The sequence below is a fragment of the Stigmatopora nigra genome, unplaced genomic scaffold, assembly GCF_051989575.1.
Source record: "Stigmatopora nigra isolate UIUO_SnigA unplaced genomic scaffold, RoL_Snig_1.1 HiC_scaffold_25, whole genome shotgun sequence".
In the NCBI taxonomy this organism is placed as follows: Eukaryota; Metazoa; Chordata; class Actinopteri; order Syngnathiformes; family Syngnathidae; genus Stigmatopora; species Stigmatopora nigra.
The window spans coordinates 433,469-457,880 of record NW_027551604.1 but is presented as its reverse complement, the minus strand read 5'-3'; the positions used below and the strand labels follow the sequence as shown (position 1 = coordinate 457,880).

The 24,412-nt window shown below is 38.2% G+C and overlaps 3 protein-coding genes and 1 long non-coding RNA gene across 4 annotated transcripts in view; 3 read left to right on the top strand and 1 right to left on the bottom strand.

Moving 5' to 3' along the window:
* Window positions 1-584: 584 nt before the first annotated feature.
* On the top strand, window positions 585-3,881 carry LOC144192140 (thrombin inhibitor hemalin). Its single transcript, XM_077711202.1, has 6 exons — window positions 585-769; window positions 1,625-1,816; window positions 2,526-2,702; window positions 2,791-2,838; window positions 2,914-2,992; window positions 3,432-3,881. Exons 1-6 carry the CDS (start codon window positions 613-615, stop codon window positions 3,511-3,513), a joined length of 735 nt encoding a protein of 244 aa, XP_077567328.1. The 5' UTR covers window positions 585-612; the 3' UTR covers window positions 3,514-3,881.
* A 305-nt stretch (window positions 3,882-4,186) lies between these two features.
* usp3 (ubiquitin specific peptidase 3) lies at window positions 4,187-11,150 on the top strand. The gene is made up of 15 exons (XM_077711282.1): window positions 4,187-4,747; window positions 4,838-4,898; window positions 5,518-5,658; window positions 5,751-5,834; window positions 5,912-5,993; window positions 6,537-6,616; window positions 6,720-6,833; window positions 7,082-7,195; window positions 7,266-7,424; window positions 8,298-8,404; window positions 8,478-8,558; window positions 8,619-8,737; window positions 8,837-8,950; window positions 9,742-9,809; window positions 10,287-11,150. Exons 1-15 carry the CDS (start codon window positions 4,654-4,656, stop codon window positions 10,567-10,569), a joined length of 1,701 nt encoding a protein of 566 aa, XP_077567408.1. The 5' UTR covers window positions 4,187-4,653; the 3' UTR covers window positions 10,570-11,150.
* A 2,736-nt stretch (window positions 11,151-13,886) lies between these two features.
* LOC144192119 (uncharacterized) overlaps window positions 13,887-24,412 on the bottom strand; it is a 36,482-nt gene continuing 25,956 nt past the window's right edge. Inside the window, exons 2-4 of the long non-coding RNA XR_013325049.1 lie at window positions 19,499-19,704; window positions 14,685-14,855; window positions 13,887-14,533 (exon numbers count right to left, since the gene is read on the bottom strand). This is a non-coding gene — a long non-coding RNA (uncharacterized LOC144192119). The remainder of the gene's footprint in view (window positions 14,534-14,684; window positions 14,856-19,498; window positions 19,705-24,412) is intronic.
* fbxl22 (F-box and leucine-rich repeat protein 22) lies at window positions 14,316-20,542 on the top strand. Its single transcript, XM_077711169.1, is given in 3 exon segments — window positions 14,316-14,641; window positions 14,643-14,821; window positions 19,481-20,542. Coding segments are annotated over 3 exon segments (693 nt in total). The 5' UTR covers window positions 14,316-14,482; the 3' UTR covers window positions 19,836-20,542.

Below are 24,412 nucleotides of genomic sequence, written 5' to 3'. Positions count from 1 at the left end.
GTACTAAAATGTTTTTTTTTTGTGAGAAAAACATGACCAAACAATAATTGAACTCTATAAAGGGCACTTTCTGACTAGTACGATCCATTGTGATTTTTTAGTCCAAGCCATACAAGTAAATGACTGAAATATGGCACAAAAACTCCCATATTAAGCGTCTTTGTTTAAAAAACAACATCAACAAACAATAAGTTCACTCTTTAAAAGGCACTTCCTTACTAAATCTACCCCCAATTGCAGTTTCCCAGTCAAATCTGTACAATTAAATCACAAAAATGTGTCATTTGAAGCAACATTGTGACAAAAATAATAAACTCTTTATAGGGCACTTTTTTACTAGAATTGAATCACTGAAATGAGAGCAAGACAGCTGAAATGGACACCAAACGTCAACGTATATTCTTCCATATGGAAAAGGAAAAATAAAGCAGACAGTGCTGACTTGACAACTAGTAGTGACCTCATTGGGCTAAAATGTGTTAGCTAGCGTCTGTGCTAGCCAATGACTTTCTACAACTTTGATTTGACAGCGTCGGTAATAAACGCTGAAGGAAATGAAGGCCAAAGGCTTGTCAGCCTATCTGATTCCAACGTTTGTTTCCATGAAAGCGGATGCAATGGTTGGTCCAGAGGTCACTCGCGTCCCAGTTTACAACCTCCACGACGGAGTGGGTGAGCCACGGCGGACGTTTAAGGCGCAAAATGAAGCACTTGATACTTTTTGCCCTCTTTTTTGCTACATTGGACCGAGTCCACTCAAATATTCCAGGTAGGTCACCCCATTTTATTCTATCTGTATTCAAAGTATACACACAAACTTTTTTTTATTTTTTAGACGTACACTTTTTACAGCGTACCAGTACATACATGTTATGGGGAAAAAAACTTCACTTTCTTTGTATTGTTTTGCTAAATTGTATTTGTGTAGATTATTTTTTTTAGATATGACGACAAAGCCTATGTCTGATTATTATAATTTTTATTATTATTATTATTAATCGTTTTTTTCTGAGCAGAAAAGGAATTTAAAAAAATCTGACTTCCTGTGTGAGACATGACACTGCAAAATGGCGCTCACAAAGAAAGTTGACACAAATTCATTCATCCCGACAAAATATGATTTTATTGAAGGTTATATCGTCTCAAACGACATAATGTTGACTTAAATACAAAAAGTGATACAAGTTACATGTCCCTTTTTTGTAGTGCTAGTCCTCAGTAGCTATCCCGGGTTAGCATTAGCTTAGCGCGGTCGGCTAGCATTCTCTCAGTGCTAATAATGCTAACTGCAGATGACATTTTTTATTTACTTATAAGTCGAAGTTAAAAATTAACATAGCAATATTTTATTTAATGATAGTACCAGTGTGGGACAAATTGGAAGGCTACACTAGGTTAAGTGAAAAAAATAAAAAGACATGAAACTAGTTCTTGTTGGAAAAAAAAGGCAGGAAATTTGAAAGTAGTATCATAGGTTCTGTTTTTTTTATTGCCGCCATAAAAAAGGGAGAGGTGACGAGGTTAAACATTTATAGCATGTAAAATATTACAAGCCTGTACTATTATTTCATCACTTGCTACATTACAATGGTGGATCTTTTTTTTTGTTTTAATCTTTTGACAGAATTTTGCCAGTTAGCTGGGGATGAAGGCGTAGGAGAGAAATTCATGATTTTTTTGTACTACGACGCGAAACAAGATGAATGCAACCCGTTTGTATACAAAGGCCAAGGAGGAAACGACAACCGCTTCACAAATGAACGCGAGTGCATGAGGAATTGCTCCAGCCAAATTGAGAAAACATATCCCCAAAATGGTGAGATGACAGTCTATCTACTTTTAAGGGCACATGTAAAAAAAAAAACTCTGACCGGTGTTAAAGTGGCGGCCCGGGGGCCAAATGTGGTCCGCCGCATCATTTTGTGCGGCCCGGGAAAGTCAATCATGAGTGCAGACTTTCTATTTTAGGGTCAAATTCAAATGAATAGTATAGATGTATATTAAATTTCCTGATTTTACCCCTTTTCAATCAATAATTGTCATTTTTAATCCATTTTTCTGTTTTTAGTTCAAAAATAATTTTGTAAAATCTAAAAATATATTTAAAAAAAAGCTAAAATAAAGATTGTTTTAGATCTATAAAAAAACGGAATAATAATATATTAAAAAGTGCTGTTTTAATATATACATTATATATATGTATTTTTTTAATTAGACCTTTCTGCATGTATACTGTCATTGTACAATTCTGAGGCTTTTTGGTGTGGTAAAATGACTGGGGGAAAAAAGTGCACCCTTTTTCATGTATTATGACTTTTATGGCTCTTAAAAAATAACATTTCAGACAAAAAAATTGTTTATGGCCTTCTGTCTTTGCCAAAAAATTTCCCCCACTTGTGGAAGCAATGCGCCACCAAGTGGTGAAAAAACAAGCTACATTGGAATTTTAAAAAAAGCTACAAACGTTTAACATTTTCGAATATATTATCATTATATTTATAATTTATCATAATTTCTCCTTTCAGCGACTGAAATGTGCTTTTTGCCGAAACAAGAAGGCGATTGTAGCGGAACACATTTGAGATTTTATTACAATTCTGTCTTTGGAAAATGCAAAAAATTCCTTTGGAGCGGTTGCCATGGAAATGGAAATCGATTTTTTGACCCCGAATCCTGCAATTCCACGTGCGCTGGTGTTTTGGGTGAGCCGAAATCCTCCACTAAAATACATATTTATGCTTCAATATTAAAAAAAAACAAAAAATGATGATGTTTTACATAAATTTTCAGCGGACCGAGAAGAAGAAGAAGAGGAAGACGAGCCAGATACGCCAATTGGTAGAAAAATATTCCGTCAAAGTCCCAAACATGAAATTACTTGCGTTTACTTATTTTAATGTTGATTTTCCACAGCAATAATCTGCGGAGTTTTACTTGGCCTCATCATCCTGACCATCATCATAACCATCATCGTCTTGACGGTTCAATCTAAGTAAGAACACCATTTTTATGGGGAAAAATACTGTATTTTCATGACTATTCGGCGCATCGCATTTAAAGGCGCAGTGTCAATAACGAGGGCTATTTCTGTATTTGACACACACAAAGGACTCAAACTTCTTTTAGACGCAACCAGGCATGTCATATATATATTATTTATGGATATGGAAGCGTATTAGCGCTATAGAAGCAGCCCCAGACGCTATTTCCGGTGCGCAATGACTGCTGGGATATATAGTCCTTTTGTCAATACACCCAGGTTAACGGCTGTGATAACTTTGCACTAATAGTATCAATATAGTACAACGACGAACACACTAATTTGGTGCTACATGCAAATTTCAGACTTTTATGTGCACCTTATAGTCGTGAAAATACGCCACATGTGATTTCATTATGTTTCTGACCAATTTTTGTGTTCTTTCTCTTAGGAAAAAGCAAAAAATGGCTGTTAAAAGTGAGGCTGAACACACTGGAGTGCCTCTCAGGGGGGGTCCTCTTGAAGTGGCCTAACACGCCCACAAAAAACACTTTGAGTGTACATTTTTAATGTTGCTACTGTACGCTGTTTTGACTTTGTGTTTAATGCACAGTTGGGTAAAGTGTTTTGACCTATTTTGCAACAGCCGTGTTGATCATTGGTTATTCAGTAATAAGAATTACTTTTTAGTTTTTTAACGGTGTGTTCTATTTGGTTGGTTGTATACTTATTCAGTAATCTGAAAAATAATTATGGAACTTTTTTTTGTGTGTACACGTTTTGACCTGTGACATGTGTTGCTAGTATGTATTCCTTTTTTCAAACACGGGAAGCCAGAGAACACAGTAAATAAGTGTTGGAATGTTGTAACATTTAATCTTTTTCAATGCAGGCTTTTCAAAATAAAATACTTCCAATCAAATAAAATTAACTGTTTTAAATTTAATGACTGACCTATGCAAAATAGTTATAACATTAGAAAAACATTCGATGGAGGCTGATTTTGTATCATAATTATAAACCTATATACACATTAGGGCTCAATTACGTATATTAATTGGTTGCTTGTCAAAAAATCAAGATAATTAACCCGCATCTTCCTGTCGTCTTTAACTTTGTGGGTAATTGCGCATGCGTGTGGCGATGTGGCACTTCCGCCTTCGAATTTTATTTATTTATTTTATTTTTAGATACGTACGAACAAAAAAAGTTTTAAATGTCCAGCGCTTGAAGTGAAAGCAAACACATTAGCATGAATTTTTTTTCACTTTTTATTTAGTTTTATTTATGTTTATCTTTGTTTCATCGTCAATCACCGGCTTTCGTGTAGCAGCCGGCGAAACTGCGTCACTTCCTCGGTTTCTTTCCATTTGTGTGGGGCGACCGCTTTCTGTTACCAAATGTGTTATTCACCCCTAACTACGTTTATATTTTTCTCCCTTGCGAAATGCGTGAGTGGGAAACGTTTTGGGTAATTCGCGTCACTTGTTCCACCCCCTCGAAAACAACGTCTTGTCGCTCAAAAGGAAGAGGAAAAAGACGTGCCTTGACCGGGGGCTGCTAAAAGCAAGCTAAGCTAGTTTAGGAAAATTGCCCAACTATTGTCAAGCCAGCTTCTCTGCAACCGTCGTTGTGTCCGTTTTACTACTTTATCGAGTCGGGGCTTGAAAAAGATGGAATGTCCCCATTTGAGCTCCAACGTGAGCTTTCTTGGTGCTGGCGACCCGCGGCTGCCTAACGGTGCTCCTTCGTCCTGGTGCTGTAGCGGTAAGTGACTCCTAAGCAACCGGCTTTATATTTTCAAGGTAGCACTCCAATACCTCGGATATAAAGTGAAAATATATCTATTTTTTCCAGTTTGTCGATCGAATAAAAGTCCCTGGCTCTGTCTGACCTGTCTAGTGGTCCACTGTGGAAGGTAAGTTCTTTTTAAAAGTCTCAAACAGAGCCTCAAAGTCCCAATTGCATCATGCTATTAATAAACTAGAAAGTGTCATTTTTGGGAGAAAATGCTTTGCTCTTCTTTTGGTCACATTCTATAGATTTTTTTTGGTCATTTGCTAGTTTGTTTCAATTTGTGGCAGTGGGAAATGAGCATTTCTCAGCCAGTCCTCCCTGATAAAATGAATTAGATGTCCACTATTGTCAATGTTAGCAGAAGAGTTGATTTGACGTCACTTCCTGCACGTTTGAGTCACTTCCTGTACATTTGGGATCACGTATTTAGATTTTTGGTCATTTTTCACCCTTATTTAATTTTGGAATTGAATGAGAATGTTTTTTTTTTATCAATATCTGGTCTAATTTGGGCAAAAAAAAAACGTTAATAACTTTAGTGTGCATTGATTTTCAGAATTTTTGAGTGAAAAAAAATGTAATCGTTTTTGCCAATGGAAATGAACTCCTTCACAATTTATACTATTAGAATGTCTTATTTTAGGATTATTCAGAACCTGACCGGACTACGTATTTAATTTATTTATTTTTAATGAGAGAACAGCAATTTTTCCCAAATGGCTTTTTGTATGGTTCCCTAGATATGTGAATGGCCATGCAAAAAAGCACTTTGAAGACAGCCAAGTGTCCAACAGCAGCCAAAGGAAGGCCGACAAAGCGGAGAAGGACAAATGTCAACAACATTCAGTTTGCATGGATTCTGGAAACTACAGTCTTTTTTGGTCAGTCTCCAAATCTCAACCTAAAACTAAAAAAGCCTGCTGTCTAAGTATTTTCTTTTTGGAGAATATAGTCTCTGATCCAGATTGTATAGTTACAGATGTGATGAATTTGTGGTCAATGACACCAAACATGGGCTTGTGCAAAAAGTGCGAGAACACCTCCAGAGCTTAGAAAAGTAAGTATATTATTATATATCTCTAAAAAAGATACTCCAGCTGCATAAATTATACTTTTTTTTCTTCCTTCACAAAGCTCAGCCTTGATTGGTGACAGACCAAGAAAAAGAAAGTTTCAAGATGGTCAAGATACAGACAAAAAAACGTCAAAAGACAATGTAAGCCATCCAATCTACACATCATACCAATATTACAGTCATATCTCTACTTACTTGGCTCCAGACTCCTAACTTGAATATTTCGTAAGCAGATCAGTACTTTATATGTAAAATCCCGTCATTCGTTCCAGGGTCCTCAAAAAAACTGCCAACTCAAGCTTTTTAAATGTCCCAATATTGTCTGAAAGATTAGAAAGAGACAAAAATTATAAAAAAAAGTATTATGTCATGAAATGAATAACAAGCATGCACAAACTTAAAAGGTAAATACCAAAAGGATAATATGATAAATTTTAAATAGTTTCCTTGAGTAAAGTGACTGGCATAGATAGTTAAAGAGTCAATTTTGGGAACATAAAAAAGCTATTTCAGTTTGAACATAGTATTATTATTGTCTTTGTCCCAAAATTCAATATTCTTATTAACATTTCTCACCACAACGCTTGATTTTTGAATTGGCTTTTTTTCGTGTGTCATGACAACTTTACGGTGTAATATTTACTGGTACTTGGGGTTCATTTTGCCCATTTCCTTGTTTGTTAGGAAGGGGCCGCTTTGGGTGCCACTGGCCTGCGTAACCTTGGAAACACCTGTTTCATGAATGCCATTCTACAGTCGCTCAGGTGAGTCTTTTTCAAATGTCCACTTCATAACAAAGGGACAAAAAACAGCAGTTGTTGCCACGAGAAGCAGATTTATTGGCATATTTCACTCTTTTTTTCACAGCAACATCGAGCAGTTCAGCTGCTATTTCAAGGGCTTGCCAGCAGTGGCGCTACGGAGCGGCAAGACAGCCGGGAGGAGGACGTACCACACTCGCAGCCAAGGGGACACCACTGTGTAAGTTTGACTTTGATTTTATATTTATTTAACAAAAGGGACCACACACACACGAATGAACATATAAATCTATCGATATGTAAGATTTTTCATTTTTAGTCCTGTTTGGGGGGAGGAGTCTTTAGCCTAGCGCCGCTACTACCAGTAAACTTTGGGCTTGTCCTCCTCCAAATCCTTCAAATCTTCTGAACGGTTTCAACGCCCCTAGCGGTCGACGGCCGAATGACATGTCATCTTCTGTCCGACAGGTCGCTGGTCGAAGAGCTGAGAAAGACCTTCTCGTCCTTGTGGCAGGGGAACCAGAGCGCCTTCAGTCCCGACTCGTTGTTTTACGCTGTGTGGAAAATCATGCCCAGCTTCAGGTACGTCTAAATGAGTTTTCTTGACTTTGATGAAAGGGGGATAAACATTTTTATGCTGGTGTATTTCCAGAGGTTATCAACAACAAGACGCCCACGAGTTCATGCGCTACCTGTTGGACCATCTGCACAGAGAACTCCAGCCCGGCCACAATGGGGAAAAAGAGCCCACATCGCCCGGCTCGCCCGGGGAAGGCTCGCGACTCTCCACCGCCGATGCCGGCGGCTACTCGTAAGTTGAAAATAGTTGTGCTCTTCTTTTTGCAAGAAAAATAGGGGTTTTACTGCGATATTAGCACTCTTTCCGAACTTTTTTCGACCTGCGGGTGGCTCACTTTTTGACTTAAAAATTATCTCAAGGCACATAAACAGCTGAGAATCTTCTCATTTTCTTACATATACGCCGTTTTTGTCGCAAAAAAACCCTAAAAATAAGTAACTTACTGTATTTTCACGACGATAAGGCGCATTTAAAAGTCTCCAAAATAGATAGGACATCTTATAATCCAGTGTGCTTTATTTTTGGATTTTTTTTAAAATGTCATTCATTGACGGCGCGCCTTATATACGTGAAAATATGGTAATGTTACTTAATGACTTGGAATATTACGCAGAAAAGCAACGTTGACAAAATTTGAAGCCAAGTGAATCCAAACAACTTTCGCTATGTATGTTTAATGACAAAATTATTAAATTCAATTTAAAGTCAAATCACATAAAAACAAGAAAACAACTTGGGTATCGTAACAATGACCTTTTGACCTTTTTTAAATTTTATTTTTTACTCAATATTTCAAATCCTAACATTACACAAAGGATAGTTTTGTGCTAATCTAGACTTAATGTGTCAAGTTACAAGAATATAAGCAACAAAATGTCCGTTTTACGATTTCAACCTGGCAACCTCTGATTAGGTCCGTTTGTCCAATTTTGATTTTAACCACATAATCGTTCCGTATTAATCTGGTCATAAGAATTTTTAACGTGATTATGACAATCGTCGATTTCCGGGTTGACCGTATAATTGAATCTAAATAATTGCGCCGTGCGTAATTCCACCCGCCGCCACTTTATAATCCCGTCTGCTCGCTCTCGCCCCCTACAGGAACGGCACTCCCAGCGTGGTCACGTCTATTTTCGGCGGCATCCTTCGCAACGAAGTCAACTGCCTGATCTGCGGCACGGAATCTCGCAAACTCGACCCTTTCCTGGGTGAGTCTTTCCCCAAAAAAGCCTCGTAATCATCGTCCGCCTGCTAACCATGGCCTTGTTTTCCTTCCGTCAGATCTTTCGCTGGACATTCCCAGTCGCTTTAGACAAAAGAGGACTAAAGACCAAGATCCGGGTCCCACCTGCACCTTGCGTGGTGAGTTCAAGGACACTCGGGGCATTTTTCAGGGAAAATTAAACGCTTTATTTTTTAAAGAATGCTTACGGAGCTTCACGGACCTGGAAGAGCTGGACGAAACGGAGCTGTACTATTGCCACAAGTGCAAAAAACGGCAGAAATCCACCAAAAAGTTTTGGGTCCAAAAACTTCCAAAGGTAAAAAATAAAGAAAAGTTGACGTTCTTATTGCGAAAAAAAGCCGCCATTTATAAAAAAAAGTACGGGCTAATTGCTCCCCTCTTTATGTAAACGCAGGTTTTGTGCCTTCACTTGAAAAGGTTCCACTGGACGGCTTTTTTGAGGAATAAAGTGGATACCTACGTCGAATTTCCACTTAAAGACTTGGACATGAAGGGCTTTTTACTTGAGGTAAGCTCCTAAATCGTCTTTATTATTATTATTATTATTTTTTAAATTAATAGTAGTCCGTTGAGAAAAAAAGACTATAAAGCCGAAGGTGGCTCGGGAGCCACATTGTTTTGGTTACTTGCAAACATTAAAACAAATTACGAGATTAAAATAACACAAACTAATGAAATTCAATAATGTAAGTAATACGTAATAATATTTCTTTAAGATGGCTCCCCTTATTAATGATTGCAATTTCCCTTATTAAACAATTAAAAAATGTACAAATAGTCCTGTTTAAGTTGTTTTACAGTGTACACAATTTGAAACGATCAAAAAACCGTTTAAAATACAGGGAAAGAATTTAAGTTAACGGGTATGTGGTTTATAGTTACTAGGACTGCATTAAAAGTTAAACTTTCACAAAAATAATTCAGTTCGACGCTTGTATAAGTGAGTAACAGACTATAGAGGGCGCTACTCTACAATATTTGTCATCGTAAGGGTTGGCAAACAAGAGCCAAAAATGTTAAAACTTTCGGAGTTAAAGAGCCACACATTATGTCAGAAGTAATATAAAAAATACAATATGCCAAATTCTTTTTTAAATATAATATTTATTGTTTATTTTTAATGGGCACTGATGAATTGGAATGTGTTTTAATACAGAATAAAAATAACAACCGAAACTAGTACACAGTAAGAAAGTCGGAAATTGTACTATTCTAAAAATCTTATAGTTTGTTGGCATAAAAAGAGAAAAGGGAAAAAAAATAATAAACTCACACATAACGTTGCTTTTGTGTTTTCAGCCGGACAGTTTGTTAGCGGGGAGCTATTCGTATGACCTGGTCGCCATTGTGGTGCATCATGGATCTGGGTGAGTACAAGAAATATACCAATACATTTCTTAACTTCAATAAGTCACAAATTAACAATCTTCACAGTAAATTCAACCAAAATCTTGTTCACCCTTTCAACAACTTGCGTTAGAGTAGAACTTCAATGTAAAAGACCAAACGGACCGCAAGATAGCGGTTAGCATGTTGGCCTCGGGGTTCTGAGGTCGAGGGTTCGATCTCCAGGTGTATCCTCACTGTATGTAATCTGAATGTTCTCCCTACAAGCTCAAGTGGGTTTTCTCCAGGTACTCCAGTTTCCACCCACATGGCCAAAAACAAGCATGCTAAGCTAATATTATGCTAAATTGCCCCTAGCTACGATGTATTAGTTGTTATTTAATTGGGTGGCCACTGATTTAGGGTGTCCAAAGTTAATCTTTAGCACCTTTTGTGAGGATCTTGGGGTGGTCTTTGGCTGGACTTGTCCTAAAGTGTCTCTGTTTATGTGTCCTCAGGGTGGGCTCGGGACACTACACGGCGTACGGTAGCCACGAGGGGCGCTGGTACCATTTCAACGACAGCACAGTGACGCTGGCCAGCGAGGAAACGCTCAGGAAGGCCAAGGCATACATCCTCTTCTACGCCGAGAGAAGCCAGCAGGTGGCGCCATCGGACGAGCCTTCTGCACAGGTGGACACGTTATGCAAACAGCGCCCTAGTGGCAATCCGTCGTCACCAAACACGGACGTGGATAGGGCGAGGGCGGCCCGAGGGTCCGCATGCGGGGGTGCCGATTAAACTACGACGTGGTGAATCCCCCATAGAATTTGTATTCAATCATCGTATGGTGAACGCTCGTCCGATAGGATGGCGTTTTTGCATCCGTCCAGTGGATTTTTAATCCAAATTTGTGCGTTTGACGGAATATTTTAGCCTTGGAAAACGGCACTTGGTCCAAACTTGAAATCAGACACTACCATCGTGGATTGGGGTTGCCATATTGTGATGCGGGTTGGTGTTCTACCTGCTCAGAACCTCAAAAATTGACAGTTCTTACTGGTTTTACCATGTTTAGTGTACTGGGGAGCCCAGACGTTGGAAAAAGTCCTGTATTTTATAATTCCAATTGTTTTCATGACTGACAAAAGCTCTCTCGGCGAGCAAAATATATTTAGTTTTGACTCAAAATGGTATACGACATTGTCAACCACATTTTTTTGGGTCATTGAGAGGAAAAGCATTTGTAAACAACATTTCTAATCATGGTGCATAAGTAATGAGCCCACTTTAAAGAATCACTGACAATAAGACAGGATTCATTATTCTTACTTTTCAATTATTCACTCAAATAAAACTATTTAATAAAGGGACAATACATATTTTCATGTTTTTCCAGATCTCTTCATGTTCTATTTTGCACTAGTTATGTTTATAAAGAAAATGGACTAGGAAATTATATAACTTTCTTAGAGAAGTTAAATGTCTATGATTAGCCCTTTTTGTTTTAAGTTATCGTATTATGTCGCATTTTTGCCATATTTGTCGCTCAAAAAATGGATGATTAAATCAAGGGGTGGGGCTTATACCTGCACAAGTTAGACTTGACATGCACAAAACTCCATAACGCAAAAAATAGCTAATACATATATTATATTATTATATTTCGAGATAGAAAAAAGATAAAATGCTAAATAAAATTAATTTTGATGTCTATGAATGAAATAAAATAAAAAATAAACCACATTTTGCACAAAAAGGTGAAAACAACCCATCTTACCTTTAGATGAAAAACCAGCCTGCTACGGACACATTTCCTGGTTGTACCGCTCACTTGACCTCCTTTTTGAATTCGTCCACATGCAAGCATCACTTTTTCAGAATTTTAATCCATAAATAATCACCAAAACAGCATCTGCAATGAAAGATATGAATCAGGGGGCATCTTATACAAGAGAAATGGTCCAATTCAACAATTTGAAGAGTACGGCTTATACTCGAATGCGACTAATATGCCAGAAAATCAGATATATTAAGAACAGGGTAAAACAACAGCTTGTGCAAATGACACATCTATCTATCCGCCATTGATACACAAAACCTGATGCGCTTTCCTTCATTATACTTTGTAATGAAGGAGCTTGTTTTGAGGTCTTTTCAAGCCGCCGCCACCGTCTGATTATTCAAGAGCAACATGGAAGGAAGGAAGGTGGCCTAGTGACGAGCCTTTGTTGTCTGTCCCACTCACAAAACGCAACGCAGCTCTCGTACACAAAATGATTCAGTGCTTTGCTTTTTTTGTTGTCGCTTAAAACAAGAGGACGCCGCTCACCGCCCGCACGTGGCTCGCCACTCACTCCCATGAAACGTGTTTTTTTTCTTTTTTTCTGAGGCAGTGACGTTATACGCCGAGCCGTCATGAACTCGCTCCCAACTATCATTTTTTTTTTTTTCCTTCTGCCCCCCCCCCCCCCCCCCCCCCCCCCCCCCTCCGCTGGGAAAAGGACATGGTGGCACCGTGAGTCAGCGTACATAATGTTTTCCGGCAATGCTATTTCACAATGTCCCCTTTTCTTCCTTTTTTTTCTTTCTGGTAACGTCGAAAGGGAAATGATTGGCAGGGTGGACTTGGGTTGCTTCGTGGGGCACATTAACGTCAACTTCATTTCATATGGGCCGGACCATTTTAGATAGAATATTTAGATTTTTTTATTTATAAATGAATTAAAAGAACTGGATTAAAAGCCCTAAATATTCAGTTTTTTATAGATCTAAAACAATGGTTATTTTAGAATTTTTTTAAAATGTATATTTAGATTTTACAAAATGATTTTTGAAATAAAAACACAGAAAAAATGGGTTAAAAAATTACAATTATTGATTTAAAAGGGGGAAAATCAGGAAATTACCCAATTTTTAATATAATATTTAGATTTTTTTCTTATAAATGGATTCAAAAACTGGATTAAAAGCCCTGATTATTCTATTTATATACATCTAAAATAATGTTTATTTTTTTTATATATTTTTAGATATTACAATATGATTCTTGAACTAAAAACATAAAAAATGGATTAAAAAAATTACAATGATTGATTTAAAAGGGGGGAAATCTGTAAAGTCAATATATATCTATATTCTATTTGAATTTGATCCTAAAATAGAAAGTCATGATTGACCTTCTCGGACCGCACAAAATGACGCGGCGGGCCACATTTGGCCCCCGGGCCGCCACTTTGACACCAGTGAATTAGCGTGTTCTCCACCTGGTTTCCCTTTGAAGAAAATGATGAGTAACAGCAAGTGGCATTCATTCACGTTGATTTGTTTGTCTTTTTCGTAAGGCTAATAGTACAAAAACAAGGAAGTTGGGGTAAAATGAAATGGGTCAGGTTGTACTCTACTGTACTGTACTCTCGCTGTTTCCCTGTCTCCCATTTCCAGGAGTGCACTTGAACACACGGTCACATTTGCACATTTTGCTCCGGTTTCACAGGAATCGTTTTTATTTTGTCGTTTTCTATCACATGTTCTTTTCACTTGTTTTCGTGCAGCGGCTTTGGCTTCGAGGAAACGGCATTTTCCCACAAATAATTATGCCAACTGGGATATTTAACAAATGACTTCATTAGCTTGATCATCTTCCACTCTTTGGCCGTCAATAAAACAATCAATTCTAATCCAATTCTGCTTATGCTTAATCAATTCCAACCTATTTCCTGCCACCTTCTTCTACTCTAGTAAACGTATTGGACGTCACAATAATATCCATATAAATCGGTCCATGTCAGGCTTCTTAGTCTAAATCACTGGTGTCAAAGTGGCGGCCCGGGGGGCCAAATCTGGCCCGCCGCATCATTTTGTGCGGCCCGGGAAAGTCAATGATGAGTGGCGACTTTCTGTTTTAGGATCCAATTCAAATGTAGAGTATAGATGTATATTACATTTCCTAATTTTCCCCTTTTTAATCAATTATGGTCATTTTTTAATCCATTTTTTTCAGTTTTTAGTTCAAAAATAATTTTGTAAAATCTAAAAATATATTTAAAAAAATCTAAAATAAACATTGTTTTAGATCTATAAAAAATGGAATATTCAGGGCTTTTATTCCTGCTCCTTTAATCCATTTATATATTAAAAAAATCTAAATATTCTATCTAAAATGCTCCGCCCACTTGAACCAACCCCAGTCTGACACCCTTGGTCTAAATGTATTGGACGAATACGTCAATAAATAGGTCATAAATACATTAATAAATAAATAAATATAATTAAAAAATAAATAGAATAAAAAAATACATTTAAAAAATTTACAACAGAAAATTGTGGTTTTTTTTAGGTCTTTTTGTTGCCTAACAACATGCCTGATGACAAAACGACCTAAAAAAAACTTATTAAAAACCAATCCGTCAAGACACAAACTATAATATGGGTTGCGTATTAAATTTCATTTAAAAGTGTGTGTGTGGGTACTAACTTGTCACTGTTTGGTGAGTAGTGTCAACACTTGTCGGGTCCCGGGGGGCCGCCAAACAAGCGGGCCAGCGAGCGCCTGTCGAAAACGGACGACAGATGGAAAAGGGAGCGCCTGGCCCCGACTGGTCGCCGTCCCAAAATAGCCTCCCGTCCGTTACCTTATATGTGCAAGGCCTCCAGCAGCCCTCAAGACGTATCGCGTATCTAGGCCGCACAATTCGGACGGGAACGGCACGCCATGGATCTCCTCGGGCTCAACCACCAGTGTCTCCTGCACCTTTTCTCCTTCCTGGATAAGGACAGCCGCAAGAGTTTGTCCCTGACCTGCGCGGCGTTGCGGGACGTCTATCTGGACCCCCGTTTGTGGCGTCTGCTGCGTTTCAGTTCGCTGTCGCAGCTTAAGGAGGGACAACTTTGTGTTGGGGCCGTCGCTACGTCACCTGTCCATCTGCTGGTACTCCAGCCGGGTCCTGCAGGTCTGCAACGTGGAGGACTGGTCCAAGAGTTCCTTTCAGAGGGACATTTGCGCCAGGCATCACACGCTGGTCGCTGACTTCCTGGCCAGCGTCCATCGCACGTGAGTGAGTGGTCGGTGTTGTCTTATCGTCTGTCTGGGGGGAAAATGTAAGGAAATTAGTCTGCGGCTAACTTAAAAGGTCAAGCTGGCGGGTTCATTCTTTGATTGGTCGCCATAAAGCAAAGGGGTCAGACTCGGGTTGGTCGCAGGCCGCTTTAACGCAACTTGGTTTTATGTGGGCTGGAACATTTTAGATAGAATATTTAGATTTTTTTTAAATAAATGGATTAAAAGAACTGGATTAAAAGCCCTGAATATTCCACTTTTTATAGATCTAAAACAATGTTTATTTTAGATTTTTTCTTAGTAAAGTATTTTTTTTAATAATCATTATGTTCCAAATTAAAGTGGAAAACAGAAAATATTTTTATATATTTAGATTTTACAGAATGATTTTTGAACTCAAAACAGAAAAAAACGATTAAAAAATGACTGATTATTGATTTAAAAGGGGAAAATGAGGAAATATAATATAAATTTATACCATTTTTATTGATCTAATTTTAGCTTTTTTTATATTATTAGATTTTACAAAAATATTTTTGACGTAAAAACACAACAATGGATTAAAAAATGACAATGATGGATTTAAAAGGGGGTAAAACAGGAAATGTAATATACATCTATACTTTTTATTTTAATTTGACCCTAAAACAGAAATTCGGCACTCATGATTGACTTTACCGGGCCACTCAAAATGCCTGGGCGGGCCAGATTTGGCCCGCGGGCCGCCACTTTGACACCAGGGCCATACATTTTGACAAAGTCCTAAACAAGACGCAAGCCAGATCCGTTATTGTTGCTAAAGTCAATTTTTATTTTAAAAAGGGAGCTCATGAACTCATTTTCAGATGCTAAATAAATCCATTTGGAAAATACCTTTCATTCATTTTTTAAAGTGCTTTATCCTCACAAGGGTCGCGAGGGTGCTGGAGCCTATCCCAGTAGTAAGAGTCGGCAATCGGGCTAACTTAATTAATCGACTTGTTTTGGTTTTTTTTAAAGGGAAGAACGTCATGTGGAAGCCTTGACTTTTCCTTTTGTTGGCGAGGGACAAAATAATTAACATTGGCGTGTACACGTGGACATTTAAAAAGCAACTTGTAATTGGATGAAAATGACAGCGTGGAGACCTGTCATTACCTTGCCATGTGTGACTCATGTGGGAACGCTCGCCTTTCGTCGCTTTTCAAATCAAAAGAAAAAGAAAGAAAGAAAGAAAGAAAGAAAAACCTGTCAGACTTGGCTCGGGGAGAACTAACGATTTGTGCACCAGACAAGTGACACAGCTGCGGGACCAACGCAGGCGAGAGACGGTATTGCATCCAGGGGGGAGAGGCGTCTCGCATCAATGACCTAGCGTGTGTTGAAATCCCAGTGGGCAAACGGCCTATGTCAAGGGTATCAAACTCGGGTTGCTTCGCTTTGGGCCGCTTTAACGTCAACTCCATTTCATGTGGACCAGTTTAGACAGAATATTTTGATATTTTAATTTTTTTATAAATGGATTAAAATCCCTGAATATTCAGTTTTTTTTATAGATCTAAAACAATGTTTATTTTAGCTTTTTTAAAATATATTTTTAGATTTTACAAAATTATTTTTGAACTAAAAACAAAGAAAAATTGATTAAAAATTACATTTAGGGATTAAAAGAAGTGGATTAAAACCCCTGAATATTCAGTTTTTGATAGATCTAAAACAACTTTTTTAGCTTTTTTAAAAAAATATATTTTTAAATTTTACAAAATTATTTTTAAACTAAAAACTGAGAAAATGATTTAAAAATGACAATTATTTTATTTAAAAGGGGAAAATCAGGAAATATAATATCCATCTATACTCTTCATTTGAATTTGATCCTAAAACAGAAATTTATGATTGACTTTGTTGGGCCGCACAAAATGATGCGGTGGGCCACATTTGGCCCCCGGGCCGCCACTTTGACACCGGTTTCCTAGGTTGTCGTTTTGACTCCTCGGAGGCTCCCTGTGATAAACCCGTCCCCAAAATGCCGAGGAATGCCTGTGTGGGTTATAAAGGGGGGATTGAGTCCCAGAGGGAGGGGGGGGGGGGTCTCTGGTCTGATAGGACCTCGGCCCCGCCCCTTCCGGACTCGCAGGTGGAGTCTTCAATCGACTCTTTGTGGCCGTCGGGGGGAAGGGACATTTGCAAGACGTCCTGTCCTGGCTTGCCCTTTTCCTTGGGTGGGAGTCATCTTGGGACGTCCGTCTAGCGCTTTCTGCTGGAAAAAGCCGTAAAACGCGTCTGCGGCGGATCTCCATTATTTCCCCGTTTCTGCGGTGACGGCCGGCCATAAATGATCGTGTTTCATTATTTTTTTTAGGGAAAAGATGAGATAAAAACATGTCCTAAAATACAGCTGTGGACGTCTTTAGAAGAGAGAAATACGTACACGCAAACACGGGAACGTGGGTAGTCCATTTTGTCTAAAATATCAGGTAAAAGAATAGGAAATGAAGCTGCAAAAATGCCCCACTGGAGTAGAAATCGCATTTTTGGGAGGGCCATTTTTCGTGTTATCAGAAAACAACATCTGTTAAAGTTGCAAACATAAAATTGAGAACACGTGGCCAAATAGTCGTCTTTTAAACATGACACTTTTTCCACATAACCATAGTAACCAAAAAAGAAAACCTGAGGAAAAATAAACAAGTTGCACTTGAGCCAAAAAAAGCGACTTATAGTCCAGAAAATACGGTCCAAGTTTTGAAACGTTTCAAATAACTCATCATCAAATATTTTTTAACTACATTTTAATTTTTAAAAATATTTTTTAACAAAAGAAACCTAGAATTTTGAAAAATAAACGCACTTAAGCTAAAAATAAATGACAAAAATGTGTCTTATAGTCCAGAAAATACTGTCCAAGTTTTAAAATGTTTCAAATACCTCCTCATCAAATATTTTTTTAACTAAACTTTATAAAAATAAAATATTTTTAAACAAAAGAAACCACAACTTTGAAAACTAATAGCACTTGAGTCTCCCAAAAATGCGTCTTATATTCCAGAAAATACGCTCCAAAATTTCAAAAAACTAAATCATATATTTAAAAAAAAAACTTATATTAATAAAGACCCTCCCCTTGTCTTTCTTGTGAACGGATGAATCTATTCCTTGCTTGTTTAAACAACCAATCAATGTCTGAAGGTGTTCATTTCCAGCCTAAAAAGGTGCGCTTCCTTTTGGAATGCGGCCCAAAACATTAACCCCCCCCCCTCCAAACCCGTGTTCCTTTAATCTCCAAAAGAAAGAAAAAGAAATCGGCATGCTCGTAAATTTCAAAAAAGGGAGTTACCACCGCCAGGGAGGGAGGCCGCCGCCGTTACATAACTTTAAGACACGCTGGCTGACTGGCTGGCTGGCTGACTGGGTACCCGTCCGCCTGTCTTTTGTCAGAACGCATGGCGCTAAACGTTAGCGACGGGCTGGCACGCCGCTAACGTGGCTGGCACGTGGACGCGCAGGCGGGCCGAGGTTACTGGGACAGGACGCTCCCTCTGTTGGAATATGTTTCCCTCCCTCCCTCCCTCCTCCCATCCCGTGTGGCCCGACGCCAACATTATGTAAGTCTTTACGTAAGCTGCATTACGGAACATCAACGTTCCTCGCGTGGCCACCATCATGCTTTTAAACATCAAATTCCTTGGACTAAAAGAGCAAAAGCGGTCGGTGGATGCATCATCACACATCCGCTTATTGTTGCGTCTTCCCAAAAAAGTCTTTTTTTTTTTTTTGCGTCGTCCTTGGGAGGACACATTGTGAAGGACAGGCTTATTATTCATTATTTTTTGGGTTAGAGCACGTGTCAAAGTGGTGGCCCAGGGGCCAAATGTGGCCCGGCCGCATCATTTTGTAAGGCCCAAGAAAGTCAATCATAACGTTGTTTTAGAATCAAATTAAAATTAAAAGTATAGATGTATATTACTGATTTTCCCACTTTTAAAGCAATAACTGATTTTTTTTATCCATTTTTTTGTGTTTTTAGTTCAAAAATCATTTTGTAAAATCTAAATATTTATATATAAAAAGCTAAAATAAACATTGTTTTAGATCTATAAAAAAATGAGTATTCAGGGCTTTTAATCCACTTATTTTAATCCAGAAATGTAATTTTTAATCAATTTTCTGTGTTTTTAGGTCAAAAATCATTTTGTAAAATCTAAAAATATATTTTAAAAAAGCTAAAATAAAGATCTATAAAAAACGAAATATTATGGGCTTTTCATCCACTTTTAATCCATAAATATAATTTTAAATCAATTTTTCAGTGTTTTTAGTTCAAAAATCATTTTGTAAAATCTAAAAAATATATATAAAAAATCTCAAATAAACATTGTTTTAGATCTATTAGAAAACGGAATATTCAGGGCTTTTAATCCAGTTCTTTTAATGCCTTTATGCAAAAAATCTAAATATTTTATCTAAAATGGTCCTCCACACATAAAATCAAGTTGACGTTAACGCGGCCCGCGAACCAACCCGAGTTGGACACCCTTGGCCTAAAAAATTCTCAAAGATGAGGTTAAATTTGATCCAAAATGGCGACGACGGCTGTAATTGGATGGGCCGACCACAAGAGAGGAAAAGGCTCCGCCTTAACGCTTCCATTTTGTGACGATGTGTACGTGGCAGGTGCCCCAACCTCCTCACCTTGAAGCTGTCCGGCTGCGGACACCTGACGGACCAAGACGTTCTCCTCCTGTTGGACCAATGCGGGCGCTTGCGTCAACTCCACTTGGAGAACTGCGTCCGCATCACCGACCGCGTCCTGGACGCGGTGGCGTCCGGCGGCGGCGCCGGCCTGGAGGAGCTCCGGGTGGACTTTTGCAGGAACGTGACGGCCGAGGGGCTTGGTTCTGTCAGAGAGAAGAGACCCCGTTTAAAGATGGGCGCCGTGAGGAGCGCCACCATGATACCGGACAGGAAACCCGAAGAGAGGGCGCCACCGCTGGCCAGGACCTTGCGGAAACTTCTCAACGTCTCCTGAGACCAAAACTAGTGCTTTTTTTCCAACTACATTGGGATTTTTTTAAACACTTTTTTAAACATTTGAGTGGTTTCTAATGTGTTATTTATCCATAGCGTGATTTTGTATTTTTTTAATTTTTTAATACACTTTTTATTCTTTTTGTTGTTTTTTCTATCCTTAATTTTTAATACTAATTTTGCGCTATTTTACCAAGCACTAGCAAACATAGTTAAAAAGACCAAACAAGTTTTTTTGTATAATTGCATATAATGACTCACTGTTATTGATTAAATGATAATTCTTTCTAAACATTAAAAAGAATATTTCTACTCATTCCTCTTTTATATCATATTAGATTCAACTTTATTCAAGTTGAATCCAAAATTGTATCCAAAAACTATTTGGCTAACATAAAGAGAAACTGATTAATGAGCATATTTAGTATTGTTATGCTTATTTTTTGTTGTTCTAAGATTCTTCACACATTAAAAATTGGTTAATTAAATTGAATTGAATGCTTTTTTTTGTTTAATAAAGAGTCCAAAATTCATTTTTTGCAATGTATGCCACAGTTCCTGGAAAGTTGTGAAATAACCATTGTAAGAAATGTTTAAACTGCAGTAATATTTTAGCAAATCAAATTTCTGCTTACACACAAGTCATAAAAAAGATTTATATGCAATAAAAAAATGAAGTGGTTTAGCAGCGCGTGAGGTAGCCGCCACAGTCCGTCTTTAAGTGCAAAATCAAAATTTGCAATGCCTAGACTGACGTTAAATTCCTTGTAAAAAAATGTGCATTTTTTTGTGGTTCTATAAGTACAAAATGTTCTAAAGTTTCAGTACACACCTAAATAAATACATAGTCCTAAAAAATGATCTCTAAACCATATAAAGCGTGATTTTTGTGTGTATGTTAAGATTCCCTCGCTACGTTTGTCCACACCGTGCGACATAGAGAGTTGAATTCTTTTTACGATGGACAGAGACGACTGTCGGATTCCAATAGACTACTAAAAAATAAAAATGAAGTTTTAAAAAAGTGGCTAAATTAGCGAAACGTGATAGAGATGTTTTCGTACTAGTATCAAAGTGCTCAATGAAAATGTTGTTCTTCAAGAGACAAAAGCCACGCCCCAAACTTAATTTTTCTTTGGGGTGACCCCATTTGACCCACGCCAAATACGTACGTACGCACGCCGGCCGGCCTGGACGCCAAAACGTGTGGCAAAAGGACACAAAGCAAGTTTGTTTCTCCAAAGAAGGCCACTTTGTTGGAATAAAAAAGTCATTGGATTCATGAATGGAACAAAAGCACGTTGTGTACATGACAAGCGTTTTTTTGTGCGTTAATGCGTCCCTTGACAATAGACAAAAGTCTCCTAGACAAAAGTGCGTAGTTGCAATCAAGCGCCCTTTACTGTTCATTCAAATGAGCTGATTTTTGTTCATTAGAGAGAAAAGCTTGCCTATTTTTTGCTTCTTTCACTTTAAAAATGTAAAAGTCGATGTTAAAGAAGTGGGTTTTATTTTTTGACATTCTTTTCTCCCAGAATTAGTTGTTTCTTAGTTGACTTTTTTTATACACTTTATCTTAAGATGATCTGATCATGCTCATAATTGTTGTTTGCTTAAAATCAAAACTTGTTTGCCCTCTTAACAATATAATTATGAATGGAAATTTCATTAAAGTCATTAAGGCAATACTAGATGCCGTATTTTCTCGCATATAAGCCGCCCCGTATATAAGTCGCACCCTTAAAAATGCCTTAAAATCGTTGAATTTTACAATTTCTTACATATAAGCCATCCTGTGATTCATATTTTTCACCCCATATTATTTTTTTAATTTTAGTTTTATATAATAAGGAGTACAAATGTTACTTGGAAGGGAGAATCTTGAGAAAAATCATCACACGTGGTATTTCTAAGATACTAGATGAATCAAAATAACATTATTAGGGTCAATATAAGGAATTAAATCATCCATTAATGCTTGTTTTCTTACTGCAAAACAGAAAATAACCAACAAATAGTAAATATCATGTTTCCGACATCTACTGGTGAAAAAGAGTATAGCAACGCTGTAAGTCTTGTGCGCATATAAGCCGCACCCTTGATTCAGTCATCATTTTTAAAAAAAATTACATATAAGGCTTATATGCGAGAAAATACAGTACATCTGTTAAGACTTATAATATAATGAGCAGATGGCTGGAAACATTTTTCCCTGTAATGAGTTGCTAATCCACTTTACTCAAATTTGAACGCCACAGCAAACTTTTATATAAATGAAACATTAGATTTACGACCTTGTTTTTAAACGTCAAGAGCAAATACCACAAAAAAAGATCAAAACTGCGATACAATGAGTCAAAGATACATGTACGTGTCAAGCTAGCTAGCTAGCCGTGTGCTATTAAAAGATTTGGGAGTACCTGAGCAACTACAACGACTTTGACGACACAAATATGGCCATAAATCACAAAAGCATCTCAAAAAAGTGGACAAATGTCCCCGCAAAAGTGTCTGGCGAGGACACGCGAGTCATGTACAACGTTAGCGGCCGCAGGTTGATTAATGACGCTCATATTTTATTCATTTGCTGTGAGAATGGAAATTGACGTCAGCATTTCCACCCAAAGTGCAGATAAATGATGCCGTTTTTGGCTCGATTTGAAAACGTGTTTTGTAGCGTTAAAGTGTGTTTTGTGATTCTACACCAGGGGTGGGCAAACTTTTGGGCCCGGGGGTCACATTGACTTTAAAAAAAATGTGACAGATGGGCGGGGTCAGCACAAGATAGGATACAAATAAAAAAGTGCATCCGTTAACAGTACATATGAAACATAAACAGAAAAAAAGGACTCAAGTATTAACATACTCATCACTTATCATTCAAGTCAAAAGTATAAAGTACAAAGTCAAGTAAGTAATGGAATGTATTCAGAAATATTAAAATGTCATTTAAAAAAAGATGGAGGGGCTGTAAAACACCAAAAACAAAGAAGAGTGGACACAGCTAATGATACTGGCTTCCGCGTGACGGCGCCATCTTGGGGAAAAAGAAAAAAAATTGGACAACGTCGGCGGGCCGGAATAAAAAGCCTAACGGGCCAGATGTGGCCCGCGGGCCGTAGTTTGGAAAATAGTGTGTAGTGTCTGGTGACACTCATCCTTGCCTAGCATCTTTTGTTTTGGGGAATCTTTAGACACTTTTGTTTGGAGTTTGTCCTTGGCGGACGTCCCGCGGCCTCGCCTTGTACACGGCACCCCCCGGCAGCTGTGAGACACCGAGACTTTGTTTTTGGCCTTGGCTTCAGTTTGAACCGGTGTTACTTTACCAAAAAAGGAACAATGCATGCGTTCGGGACTTTTACATTTTAGCTTACGGGTTAGCATAGACACCCACCAAAAGAGCTGTGTGTGGCTTGTGAGCCAAAGGTGATTGAAATGAACAAAACGCTTGAAATAAGCTCAGTTGCGGAAACAAAAAAAAGGCTAATTCGGAGGGAGACGTTGATTGAATCCATTACAGGCGCCTTATTAGAGCAAGTAATTTCATTAAAAAAAATCAGACGAGAGATACGGCTAACTCTCCGTAATCATTTTAATTAGCCTCTCTGCCTCTGCTGGGCGCCATCGGGCGGCGATGTGGAAATAATTATGGGACGGAGGTGGGGGGCTTGGGATTGCATCGTGTTGCTTAGAAACGCTGCTCAAAAAGGAACATATACATAACAATATGTATAACGATGAAAGGTTACTGTACTTTGTCGAGTCTTCGATAAGTACTTTTAGTAAGTACAGTCATACCTTGACATATGAGTGCCCCAATTATATGAGAAATTTGAGATAGCAGGAATTTTTGATAAAATATTTAGATTTTTTTTATCTATAGAGATTAAAATGACTGGATTAAAACCCCTGAATATTTAGTTGTTTTAAAGATCTAAAACAATGTTTATTTTAGCTTTTTTTCTATATTTTTTAGATTTTACAAAATGATTTTTGAACTAAAAATAGGAAAAAGGACAATTATTGATTTAAAAGGGGAAAACTCTGTAAAGTTAATATACATCTATACTCTCCATTTGAATTTGATCCTAAAACAGAAAGTTGGCACTCATGATTGACTTTCTCGGGCCGCACAAAATGATGCGGCGGGCCATATTTGGGCCCCGGGCCGCCACTTTGACACCGGTGATTTATAATATCCTTGTTTTTTTCCCAGAGGGTGGGAATGGATTAAGTTGTATGGGAAATGTTGATGGGTATGATAGGAGTTATTCTCCGATGAAATACCCAATTTGGTTTACAACGTTGTCGAGACCGGCGCTCGTATCGTTAGCGCTTCGGGCAAGTTTCACGACGGAAAGACTGAATTCCTGCGCTGGCTGGCCAAAAAAACATTTGGGCGGAGGGACCCGGCCGGCCGAGCCAGCGGTCTGAAGGCCGTGTGACGCCGCTGGCACGAGGGAGGCCTGCGCCGTGAAACGTGAGATGATAGAGCGAACGGGAAGTGGCTGCTGATGGAGAAGGGCGGGGCCCCAAGAGGTGGTGCGGGGTGGGGGCTAGAATTGCGCTTTCGGCCCC

Coding starts and splice junctions, on each gene's coding strand:
- LOC144192140 (XM_077711202.1), top strand. CDS start 613: ATGCAATGGTTGGTCCAGAGGTCACTCGCGTCCCAGTTTACAACCTCC. Junction 1,817..2,525: donor GAAAACATATCCCCAAAATG/GTGAGATGACAG, acceptor TTCTCCTTTCAG/CGACTGAAATGTGCTTTTTG. Junction 2,993..3,431: donor GTCTTGACGGTTCAATCTAA/GTAAGAACACCA, acceptor TCTTTCTCTTAG/GAAAAAGCAAAAAATGGCTG.
- usp3 (XM_077711282.1), top strand. CDS start 4,654: ATGGAATGTCCCCATTTGAGCTCCAACGTGAGCTTTCTTGGTGCTGGC. Junction 8,738..8,836: donor GGGTCCAAAAACTTCCAAAG/GTAAAAAATAAA, acceptor ATGTAAACGCAG/GTTTTGTGCCTTCACTTGAA. Junction 8,951..9,741: donor TGAAGGGCTTTTTACTTGAG/GTAAGCTCCTAA, acceptor TTGTGTTTTCAG/CCGGACAGTTTGTTAGCGGG.